A 13,120-nucleotide genomic window follows, 5' to 3' on the forward strand; every position below is an offset into this window, starting at 1 on the left:
CAAGTGTGTTCGTGTTCCTATGCGAACAAAATAGGAAAACCATGTGTTCACCAAGGCTGCATGATCTCTCACTTCAACAACTTGTACTTTCCATTCTTATTTACATTTTTCATCACGGGAAGACGAGTGCACGTGAGAAATCATTGTGGGTTCACTCACAATTTTTCAAGGAGAAATCGATAAAGATTTACACTGGTCCACTCACTTCCCCCTCTGACCTATGCAATCTTGATCATTTCAGTGAAAGAAGTAATTTTTGATTGTTGCTGTTGTTGTTTCTCTCACACAGAATCCCGTCCTTGAGGAGCCAAAAGTATTTTTATGGTCTTCGTGGGCACGGGTTGCCAACATGCTTCCCACGTCTTACCGGAAGGTATTATCACATGCTTCATTCCAGAAAAAAACAACAAACATTTTACCACCATGTTCTCTGTTTATTTTTTTTATAACCCCCGTTGTACTTGGTCCGAAACGGGGGCTGATGGATTTGGTCTCATCTTTCTACGCATCCATCCGTGTGCAGCCATATCTCGGTCATGTATGGACCGATTTTGTTCAAACTTGGCACAAGCACAGTATGTACTGAATGACGTATACGTGCACCTCACTTTGTGTTGTGATGTGATGAAAGATGACCGACTGGTAGACTGGCGGCCATTTTAGTTGGAAAATAACCCAGAATTGAACACGTCCTCAACCATTTCTCAGACTTGCATTTTTTTTTTTGAATACCTTCTCGAGGCTCGTATGAGAGCAAACACACAAGGCACAGCAAGGGGCGCATGTGACAAGAGGGGCGGGAGTGGGAAGAACAAAACAGTGGGGAACAGAGACAGGAGATCTGTGGAAGGGAGAGCGATGGGGTGGGGAATATGGCGGATACGAGATGGACATTACAGGGACTTTCATAAAGAAAAGTATGGAATTTGAAGGAGGTGGGTTTGGAGTGGATTGATGGGGGAAGAAAAGATCGAGGATTTGGATGGGGGACGATCAGAGGTGGTGGTAAACAGCCGTTTTGAAGGCCTGGAGGGAAGAATGGGATTGAACAGTGAGGGAGTTTATCACAAAGGCAGGGAAAAAGAGGAATGAAAGAGTGAAGGTGAGCAGTCATTCGTGATTTTGGTAATTTTTCCAGAAGTGGGTTGTTGGCGGACCTTGAGCGTCCTGCGTAAATATGGTGGGGACAAATAGCAGACACAGCAGGGGGGGTGCGAGACCGGAGAGGTGGTGGTCGAAGACAGAGAGACCACCGACCTGCCGGCGTTGAGACAGTGAGACGCCCAAAGACTCAGTTTCATCACAGGAGATGCCCATGATCTGAAATGCCTTGGTTTCCACAGCATGAAGCCAAGATAGGAGGGAGGCAGGAGCACCAGCCCAGAGGGGAGAGCAGTACTCCATCAGGCTGCGGACGAAAGCATTGAATGTGGTCAGGAGCTCAGATGGGCCGAGGAAGGACTTTGCACGATGGAGGATTCCCAGTCGACGACTGGCTTTGGAGGCCAGGTTGGAAATGTGGCTTTCCCAGGAAAGATCATGGCAGATAATGAGACCATAAGATTGAAAGAAAGGACTTCTTCCAGAGGATTGCTGAGGAAGTGGATGGAGGGGGTTCCAAACGGTCCTTTCGGAGAGACATAGTGAGAGTGTGAGATTTGTCCGGATTGAAAGATATGTTCCACGTGTTGGACCAGTTTGTGATTTTACCCAGATCTGCAGTGAGTGAACAAGCTGCTGCATGCTGGTCTGAGGGATGACGGATGGTACGGCAGAGGGTGTTGTAATCAGCAAAGAGATAAAGAGGATTTTCCAGAGAGTTGGAGAGATCATTGATGAAAACCAGAAAAAGCTATGTCGATCAGTGCTTGTTCCCAAGATAGCTCACGTTCCATTGTTTAAATGTTCAGAAATTGATTGGATGCGCTGCGGATCGATTTAATAGTTGGGGAACGAACAATGGAAACATCCCTCCCGCTCTTCTGTGAAGAGCAAGAAGAACCCTGCCGTCCCGTGACTCATGATGTCAACAACTCCCTCCCACCCGTGGCTGAGCGGGGGGTGGAGCACGAGGGCATGAGTCATGAGTCACGCCGGGAGCGGGGGAAGGGCGGGAGAAGGATAAGAGGAGATCTTTTCTTTTGTTCGGGGGCAGAGTTGGAGAAGGGAGTTGAGGGGAGTCGTTCAGCAGACCGTCGGGTCCTGCTTGGCTTGGGTTAGGGTTGAGGCCTTTGGAAGCTTTTTGCTTCGGCTGGCTCAGTGAGCTTCGGCTGAGGCCTGGCTCGGGAGGAGGCTTTTTGCTTTGATGGTTCCGTGAGCTTCGGCTTCTGCTTGGCTCGGGAGAGCTTTTTGCTTCAAGCTGCCCTGTTCGGAAGAAAGTTTAGCTGGTCGATCGGCTCGAGATGCGAGTGGTGGCTTCTTCTTCTTGGTTTCTGGAGCTCTTTCTTCTCCGTTTTGGTTCCTGGCTTGGTGTGACTCATCGACCTCTTCTTGGAGGTGGTACCTCGGGGAAGCGACGCAGCGACGGGAAGGATCGGCCCCTCGACTCACCAGCACGTGTTGAGAAGCGCGGGAGGATTCGCGGGAGCTCAGGAAGGATCGCAGCTCACGGCGATTGGATCCAGCTCGCTCTCGCTGGAGCCCGGGTCCGAACAACTTGAAGACCACACGAGGTGGAGAGATGGGCTCTGGGTTTCAGCTCAGCTGTCCTCCGAGCTGAAGCTCGTTATTAAAGGCCTCTGCCTCCATTTCTTGGGTGTGTGTGTGTGTGTGTGTGTGTGTGTGTGTGTGTGTGTGTGTGTGTGTGTGTGTGTATGCGTGTGTGTGTGTGTGTGTGTGTGTGTGTGTGTATGCGTACATGTGTCCGTGGGCCCGTCTCATAAGTAGGAACTGCTGTTTAGTGCAAGTGACTGTACATAATAAGTAGACGGTTGTAGTTCTTTTGTCATGCTTTTGTTGCTTGTATCATTGCATTCGTGTTTTGCCTTGTTTAATTGCATACGTGCTTTATTATAATAAATGTCCTTGTGTGAATAAAACCTGTTCGTTGCGTCCATTCCCTCATTGAACTGCCCCATCTTGCACTCGGAATATAGTTGGTTTTTAAATAGCCGGTAAAGTGATCAGGTCCAATGGGACTGCGCGATAATACCCCGCTCGGTTATCCCAAAAGGAAGCGAGCTGCTTAAGCGGCTCGTTTCCAAGCGGTCCTGTTGAGGTACAATCTCTCGGTAACCCACCCGCACGAATAATTAGGTAAATCGAAGATTTGGCGATCGGACCCTGTAGCGCAGGTAGAGTGCGGACAAGGTTGTGGTGTGGTTAAAAACACCCGTGGCTGGTTTCCGGCGTTGATCCGGAAAGCCGCGACTGGATTGTCCGTTCGGTGGGCGAAGCGACCGCTTTTGGTTAGACCGTTCGCACGCCGACGGACGGAAAATCTACAACAGTATGTAAAACGCTGGCGTACACTGAACTATTGATGTTTTTTTAAAGTTTTAGGCGTATAATAACGTGTTGGACGTATGCATAACGTATCCGTAACGTACACAGAACGTTTCAATCACATCTAGATAACTTATACCAACGAATGCTGAGGGTGTTGTCGGCGTTCACAAATTATGCCCAACAATCGTCTAACTTATGCATAGCGCGGCAGCGTATCGCCGACGATAACGTGGCATATGCTATTCATAGGCTGCGGCTCGACGATTCACATCATAACCGCACTAAACATCGAAGTGTGAAGCCGCTGTCACACCTTGACGTTTTAGCCAGCGTATTCCGACGTATGAAAAATTTGCAGAAACAAGCTGGCACACATCGAATACGTAATGGATAAGTTTTGTATACGTTAAGAGCATGCTGGCATACGTTGTAGTATGCTGGCAGACGTCGTAGTGCGCTGGCATATGTCGTCATACGCCGAGTACGTCGAGAAATTTTCAGCATGTTGAAAATTTCTCGACATACTATGCGTATGACACACGTTCAGCATACGTTGACATAAGTTGTAGGCACGTTACGCGATCGTTGACACACCTCGACACACGTTACTTGTACGTTACTCATAAGTCGAAACACGTCGAGGTCGAAAACACATGGCATACGTCGAAAAATTTCAAGCAAGGAAAATTTGTCTAACACCTCAGCATACTACGACGTATGCCAGCGTACTACGAAAAAATTACCCCCGTGTGGGGGTGACGGTCATCTCTATTATGTTTTTTTACTGTCATAATCGATGAACCGTTGCCAGATATCTCCTCAAATGACAGACGAGATAGGTTTTGAAAATGGCGACTTTCACAACTTTCGTGACCTCGTGACCTTGACCCTGACCTCGAATCCGGGGAAAAAATATGTCGTTGGGTATCAATCATCGACCTCTACCCACATACCAAATTTCATCAAGACCGGAAGTAAAAAGTTTTCTTTGTACCGGGTGGTGTTTTTGACCATCTTCCAGGTTACGTGGCAGCCAAATGGGACGGAAATTCAAAAATCTGTCCGGTTAGATTCAAGATAATATTTTTTACTATCATAATCAATAAACAGTTGCCGAATATCTTGTAGAATGGCAGACGAGATAGGTTTTGAAAATGGAGATTTTTATAACTTACGTGACCTCGTGACCTTGACCTGACCTTGAACCCGGACAAAAGTTATATCCTTGTGCAACACTCATCGACCTCTACCCACATACTAAGTTGTAAACAGTAAACAACCCACATACTGTAAACAGTCCTGATTAATGGTGTCAAAGCATCAAGCAGAAAGAAAGGGTGTTCATAAATGCAATGAAGGACATCCATTTTGGATCAATATAAAGCGGAAATCCATTGATTGATGGACGTCTGAGAGAGTGCTCACTTGACGTAAGCAATGAGTTCAGAATGCAGTAAACTTTTGATGGCCTTTAGCCAGATCCACACTCAGGAGATCAGTTGCACAAACTGGTGACATGCACCTGAATCGCTAATATGATGGCATTTCTGCAAATAGCTTGAAAGCAGTTGCAGAACTGGTTGCGTATGGCAGAGTAAAGGCTGGACTTTTAATTAATGTGCTGGGTGGTTTGTAGCGACGTATTTTATCACGTGCACTACGACTGGTTGTATAACTCTTGACTATGCACACACTTCTACAACGGGGCAACTTGTTGTGCAACTACTTGTTCAAGATTCGCCAACATAGTAGTACACAATTGAAATTGTGCGATTTAATGAGATTTGAGTGCTCAACTGATCGCTCAGATACAAACCTGGCTTTCGGCCCGAGATACCGGATCATAATCAAGCCCAATTTCAAATATCTGTATTTTGAAATACATTTTTGATACATGCAAATATAAGCAAAGTAAGTAATTATCGTGCTGCGTGCAGAGAGAAATGATGGAAGCATGCAGGTGTACGAAGGCTGAGCAACACAACCCAACAGCCTTGGGGTACAGAACTGATAGGAGTAGGAAATGGTGCAATGTGTGCTGGTGTTACAGCTAACCTTGCTGAGCTTCTCTTGGTCTGTGTGTGGGATGAGTGTTTTGAGGGACTGGAAGCCAGCCAGCAGTGTTGCTTTGCATTCTTCGTCGCTCGTTGCTGTTCGCGATCTCGCGGCGTATACGCCGATCTTGGTCACGCTGGCTCTTAGGAGACACAGCCAGGTTTCCAAGGCTGTGGTCAGAAAAAAAGCATATTACTTAATGCAATGTGATTCCAGAGACTCATCTTCACATCTTCAAATATTACCTCTGACAGAATGTGCAACATCAAGTATTACAAAGTACAATTTTATATACTGGTTTTCTAGCAATGAAAAGGGAAGGGGGGGGGTGGGGTGGAGGGGGCAGGAAACTTTTCCTATCGCTTGCCAACCATTTAACATCTATATATTAAAGTGCAGTACCGTATTTTCGTGCAAATAATCTGCCACCTCGTATACCCCACACCCAAGGAAGAAGATGTGATGAAAATTTCAGATACGTATAATCCACACACCGGTATACCCCCATAAGCCATATTTCCTCTCCATACGACTGGGAAATACACTCTCTCCATATTTCCAGCAGCCGACACGGGTTTGTTGTCAAGGGCAAACGGCTCTTTTCAGATACAACTGTGGCAAATAACCAAATGACATTAAAATGAATATCTTGAGAAAGGGTTGTTGTAATAATTAAAGTTTACTGCAATGATGTGTTAAAAACCAGCGTGGTTTCTGGTACCAATGTGACCGCAAACCACGCTACCCATCCATCAGAAATGTACAAGTCCCCTGCAGGCTGTTTAATTATATATCATTCCACAAAATCGTCCATACCATTACAAGTTCCTGCTGCACAATGTCAGGGGTGTATTCAGTTACCAAGTTTCTTGGAGAGCACTCAAGCAAGCACTCCATTTGAAAGCGTTGATAAGGAATGGCGGCTCGGCAAGCGCTATCTGGCTGTTTGGTAACTGAACACACTCCTGCTGTTAGTACGAGTAAGAGAAAACCTAAAAGTTTCACGGCCGAACTCAAAATGAAAGTTGACGAAAAAGTGGGCCAATTTTCGGAGGGGATGAGTGTGATGACCATGTGGATTGTGATGGACACACAATTGCTTCAGCTGTTTCACAGAAGATGAAGACTTTGTGGGTTCTATGTAAGATGATTTACCGGTAACTTAAATAGCTTTGGAATTAGATTCAGTACCTATACAAAGTCGACACCACTTTCAAAATTTTCACCTTTTGTTGCCTCGTAGCCTGGAATTAAATTGCATTAAAACAGACTTTTTCCAGCTTTATTTCCACATCGAACCCACAACATCCAAATGAAAAATGAATTCCACAAATTCCATAAAATTAATGAAATAAAGTAAAAACTAGAATATCTTGATTGGATAAGTGTCAAAACCCCCCTTATAATAGCAATTGTAAACTCGGGGGTGAGCACTCGAGAGAGTGAAAAACCTCCGCCGCCAATACTGCTGGGTCACTTAAGTGAACCTGATATCCTATTCATTGTAGGTCAAAATGGATCAGACTCTACTGAACCACGATGGAATAAACTAAACTAGATTGAAGCGCATGTAGAAATGCCAAAAAAAAAAAAAAAAAAAAAAAAAAAAAAAAATCGAAATTTTTTTGAAAAAAAAGTTGCAAAATTTCTGGGTTTTTTTCTCTAACAAAATTTTTGGGGGGGTTGGAAGTCACTTAAAACATGTAGAAATGCAAAAAAAAATTCAAATATTTTTCAAATAAATTCTAAATTTTTTTGAAAAAAAAGTTGCAAAATTATTTTTTTTTCTCTTAATTTTTTTTGGGGGGGGTTGGAAATCACTTAAAACATGTAGAAATGCAAAAACAAAAATTCAAATATTTTTCCAAAATGGCCACCATCGCGGCCATATTGCACTTTGGACCAAGTCCAAAATCTTATGGCATGATCGTTGGACCATACCTAATCCCCCCACCAAGTTTCGTCGAAATCCGTCCAGGAGTTTTTCCGTAATAGTTCACAAACAAACAGACAGGGGTGAAAACAGTAACTATATCCATCTTCGATGGCAGAGGTTAATGAGCTCAGGTGTAACCAATCACCTTCAAAATCAGACACCGTGTAAATTGGCCTCCACCTGTGTTGAATTGTAGTGATTCTGATTATTTCAGAATGAAAACAGCTGTTCCTGTAGGTTTCCTCTGTTGGAGAATGCCAGTCACAGCAAAGACTCAACCATGAGCACCAAGGAGATTTCAAAATACCTCTGGAATAAAGTTGTGGAAAGGCACAAATCAGGGGATGGGTATAAAAATATTTCAAAGACTTTGAATATCCCTTGGATCATAGTCAAGACGATCATTAATAAGTGGAAGGTGTATGGCACCACCAAGACCCTGCCGAGATCAGGCAGTCTGCCAAGCTGGATGACCAAGCAAGGAGTAGACTAATCAGAGAGACCACCAAGAGGCCAATGGCAACTTTGAAAGAACTACATGCCTTTATGGCAAAGACTGGTCACTGTGTGCACGTGACAACAACATTCCAAGCACTCTACAAGTCTGGCCTTACGGGAGGGTAGCCAGAATGAAGCCATCACCAAAGTCCCTCCCTCATGCCTGACGGTCGCGAACTCTGGATCGGCGCAGACGCTTTGCTGCACTGTAGCCAAGCAGGAGACGACTCGCCAACTATCAAGGAGGGATCGTTCAGCGGAGCATCCCCCCAAAAACTGACTGAGTGTCGTGGTTAGTCAATCGTATAAGGTATTACGAAACCGTTAGCCTCATATCCTCTTCTTATTGCTCATTATCTCTTCTTCATCGGGGTGTGTGTGTGTGTGTGTGTGTGTGTGTGTGTGTGTGTGTGTGTGTGTGTGTGTGTGTGTGTGTGTGTGTGTGTGTGTGTGTGTGTGTGTGTGTGTGTGTGTGCACGCGCGCCTGTCCTCGCTTAAGTTAACATTTCAGAAGAATTATATCGGGATAGGTCTGCTCTGTGCCTGCTTTTGCAAGTTGCTTGTTTTTATTGTCCCACCTCACATTTCTTGCTATCCCTTCTTTAAAAACAACAATAAATCGACTCACTGTGACACATATCTTTCGTCACCTGCCTGTAATAAATCCTTATGGAGAAATGTTCCCAGCTCGTTTTTGTCTTTTCTTTCATTGATCCAGCATGGTCTGTATCCGAGCCTAGCCTTTATTCCCAACGATCCGTTCCTTTTAGCCGGTACGTTCCGAGGCAGTGTCGCTCGGCTGTATCTGATCAGGTAAGTTGATCCGGTTCGGACAAGGCGTACCGAGGGCGTGTCCCCCGGTAAATGGATCACGTGATTATTTTTAGGTAACCGGTATTAGACGGAGGACCCTAAGGCACGTGGTTGAGTTATTGGCATTCACAGTCGGTTAGCAATCCGCCGTGTCACTTAGTTATCCGTGTGCGATGGCTGGCAATTCCGGGGAGTCCGGTGGGAACCCGAGATAGCTTCCACCCCTCCCCCCCCCAATGGTCTTCTCACCCTATCCCCGGCCGCAACAATATTATAGTTTCGTATTTTTAATTACCGTATTTTCCAGTGTATAAACAGCACGTTTTTATTGGTAACAAAGGTAAAAGTTGGGGGTGTGGTTAATACACAGGTATAGAAAAAAAATAAATTCAGTCTTAAAAACGATCAATGCTGAATTTCAATTATATTCCAAACGAACACTTTTGTAGCAGTTGGAACTGCTGGTAAGCTCAATTCCGGCATTAAAATTTTGAAAATAGGTTCAGTTTAAGAGTTTGAATCCTTTTTCTTCCTTTTTCTCGTCACAAAAAAATCCTCTTAATGATATTAAAAAATAAGAAATAAAAATAAAAACTTCTTGGTAGCCTCTCCTCTCTCCATCATCTTGAAAATAAGAATAAGACTGTTAGACGAAATTAAGCGGACATGGGAGTAAGCATGTTGATATCTCCGTCACTTTGTTCCGTACAAAGTTAATGTACAAACGTATTTCTATCTCGAAAAGAAAATAAAATGAACAAAATATTCATTTCCTCGCAAATACAACCCATCACCTCACTAACGGGAACAATAAGGGGGGGGGATAAAGAGGGAGGGAGAGAGAGAGAGGAGGAGACAGGGAGGACGAAGAAGGTGGAGCTCGGGGGGAGGTGGGGAGAGCGGCGTCACCACACCAGATGTTGCTATTCATTGCGGGAGGGAGGGTGTGAAAGAGGGTGCGGGAGAGGGACACACACACACACACACACACACACACACACACACACACACACACACACACACACACACACACACACACACACACACACACACACACACACACACACACACACACCCTTTGAGGGTGAAAAACGGATGCAGTTAACACACGGCCACGGTTTATACGGAATTATCTGAAATTTGTAGAATTTGCTTTTCACTTGGAAGTTGTGGGTTACGATCTGTAAATAAAGGTGGAAAAAGTCTGATTTAATTCCAGACTATAAGGCAGCAAGAGGTGAAAGTTTAGAAAGGGGGTGTAGACTTTCCATCAGCACTGTATAGCCTAGACTGTGTGTCCATAAAGCATGCCCAAGAACTGTCATTAAAGATACATTACAATTAAACACATACACAAACAAGAGGGGGAGCACTCGGTGGAGTGCAAAACCTCCGCCGCCAATACTGCTGGGTCACTCAAGTGAACCTTATATCTTATTCATTAAATATGACGTCAACAGTGCTGACAGAGTTATAGTTGTTTTCTCCAACATTTTTTTTTTTGGGGGGGGGGGGTTGGAAATCACTTAAAACATGTAGAAACAAAGCTGTTAGCGTCATAACGGCCATAATGGATTTTGGACCGAGTCCAAAATCTAATGGCATGGTCCTTGGACCATACCTCAACCCCCACCAAGTTTCGTCGAAATCCGTCGAGGAGTCTTTCCGCAATATTGTTCACAAACAAACAAACAAACAGAAAGGGGTGAAAAAAGCAACCTCCGATCTTCGAGGGCGGAGGTTAAAAAAATACCCCCGAGCGGGAGTGCCGGTCATCTCTGCCAGAGGTCGAAAGTAACTCTGTGCCAGACTGGAATAGGGGCAGTTCATAAAGTACGTACGCTCCACTTCCGGGTTTCAAAACCACCCACCCCCCTCTGTATGCAGGCGAGTGACCACCCACCCACCCCCATATGCGTCTCATATCACATCACAATACTTGAAGATTACAACGAACTGTAGATTTATCTCAAATGCATCAGTAATTATTTACTACGGTAATACAGTAATATGGAACAATTATTGACGTCCACGGATTCAACATCACGTCGAAAATGTTCCTGTGAAAGGGGATATTTTTCCCCCTCGCGATGACGACAGGCTTACCTTCATCTTCTGAAACGCTTTCATGTAGTCCGACACCACTTTCATAAAGTATGTATGCAGCCATCATATCACCCCTGTACGCAGCTCGTACGCAGCCCGTACGCGGGCTTTAAACCACCTACCCCCCTCTGTATGCAGCTGTCGTACCACCCACCCACCCCTGTACGCAGCTCGTACGCGGGCTTTAAACCACCCACCCCCCTCATACATCGCTAATCGCTTGCAAAGCCAGCAGTTCCTTATGAACCAATGTTTGTAAGTCATGACGATGCAGTCCCGAGCGGTGTAATTTACCTTTTTCTTTTAATATCACAGCACGTCATTTATGAAAATAAAAGTACAAATTGACATTCAAGACAATGTTAATGTCATAAATGAAAGTAAGTGTGCATATAAACTTGTGTTCCATTGTTTTAGGTAAATCTGACAAAAGCTTAAAATGTAATATTTGTCTCGGAGAGTTCCGGTTCTTAAGTTAATACTTTTTGTATGTACTTTATGAACGGCCCAGACGGGGAATCAGTGAAGTTTGAAGGGCTATAAAATTGGAACGAGAGCAAATTTCAAAAAAATGGCTCGTGTTCTTCCAGATAACAGTCCGTATTATCTGATTCACGAATAACATTTGATCTCTCTTGATAAATGAGGGAGGAGATACGATTTGAAATCGACGATTTTCGCAACTTTGACAGCCTCGTGACGTTGACCTCGACCTTGGACGACCTTGAAAGTTATATCGTTGTGCATGTCTCATCGATCTCTATCCATTCCACTATTGGTTATTTGTCTCCACTCGGTTTGATTGTGGACGGACAGACGTACGTACGGACGAACGGACGGACAGACTTTGAGACTTATTATTAGGTCATCTCTATTGAGATGATAGAGATGACCTAAAAAAGCCAGCGTCCTACGATGTATGCCAGCGTGCTCTTAACATATACAAACTTACCCATAACGTATTCGACGTGTGCCAGCATTTTAGCCAAATTTTGCATACGTCAGCATACGCTGGCTAAATCGTCAAGGTGTGACAGTGCCTCAAGCGAAGAATCTGCTGCTTGCCGGTCTGAGGGATGACAGATGGTACAGCAGAGGGTGGAGTCATCAGCAAAGAGATAAAGAGGATTTTCCAGAGTCGTTGATGAAAACCAGAAAAAGAACAGGGCCCAGAAAGCTGCCTTGGGGAACTTCAGACTTCACATGGAGAGGAGATGAAAGGATTCAATTGAGTGCCACATGTTGGTTATAAGAGTTGAGGAAGTGTAACAATGTAGCCACTTCTGGAGTTGACCTTGGATGCCATTTTGTTCAAACTTGGCACAAGCACAGTCTGTACTGGATGACGTACACATGCACCTCACTTTGTGTTGTGATCTGATGAAAAATGGTCGACTGGTAGACTGGTGGCCATTTTAGTTGGAAAATAACCCAGAATTGAACACGTCCTCAACCATTTCTCAGACATGCATTTTTACAGCGTGTGCTGCATACAATTGCACCGAGTGTGAAATGTCCACGGTGTCGACCACGTCTGCGGTGTCCCCCCCCCCCCCCCACGACGTGGCTCAAGACAGCCAATGACAGCCGTCCGGGAGATGGAAATGGCGTAACCATTTCCTAGACCCGAGGTCGACAACCTGCGGCCCGCGGGCCAAATGCGGCCCACGGCACCTTGTCCGGATTTCCATTAGGTGCGGCCCGTGAAACATTTTTCTCAGCCGACGGCAAATTTAACATATGTGGACATATGATTCTTCCACATATATCACAGTCTCTGTACGTCACAATAAATTATTTTCGCATCTCGTCCACTTAACTTGGTCTAAAATATTTTTTCGTTGTTGTTTCAGATGGCTGAAGGTCTTCAGGTTCAATTTACAATTACATTTATTATCATTGATTTTAGGTGTGTTTGTTATTTTTTTGGGTTGGGAGGGGGGTGCGGCCCGCGAGGTGGTCCGAACGTGGCCCAGTGGCCCGCGGCCTGGTTTAGGTTGCTGACGCCTGTCCTAGACGTAACCTTGACGGAAATGGTGACAATTGACGGAAATACCCGAGTATTTCAATGGAAATTTGTGAAACTAACGTGTTATATATGTGAAAACCATTGAATTTATTGCTTGACGGAAAAAAACCAAGAAACGTGCCCCTCTCATGTACGAACGAATGAAAGACGTCCTTTCCGCGCACCATCGCATTTCGAGCCGAATGCTGAAAGCTAAGTTCTTCTTATGCTGTCATTCTTTTGCGGCCTCCTGCCAC

The 13,120-nt window shown here is 44.9% G+C and overlaps 1 protein-coding gene across 3 annotated transcripts in view; it reads right to left on the bottom strand.

Annotated features, from left to right (window-relative positions):
- Positions 1 to 13,120, bottom strand: part of LOC147022231 (uncharacterized) — a 64,262-nt gene that overhangs the window by 43,701 nt on the left and 7,441 nt on the right. For all 3 annotated transcript variants that reach the window (XR_015061121.1, XM_085892925.1, XM_085892924.1), the window contains one exon: positions 5,503 to 5,672. Coding sequence is in view for 2 of the 3 variants with exons in the window: in XM_085892925.1 (XP_085749051.1) it covers positions 5,503 to 5,672 (170 nt within the window). In the remaining variant the exon portion in view is untranslated. The remainder of the gene's footprint in view (positions 1 to 5,502; positions 5,673 to 13,120) is intronic.

Source organism: Eptatretus burgeri, chromosome 8, assembly GCF_056783735.1.
Source record: "Eptatretus burgeri isolate ZD-2024b chromosome 8, Ebu_testis_v1, whole genome shotgun sequence".
Classification (NCBI taxonomy): domain Eukaryota; kingdom Metazoa; phylum Chordata; class Myxini; order Myxiniformes; family Myxinidae; genus Eptatretus; species Eptatretus burgeri.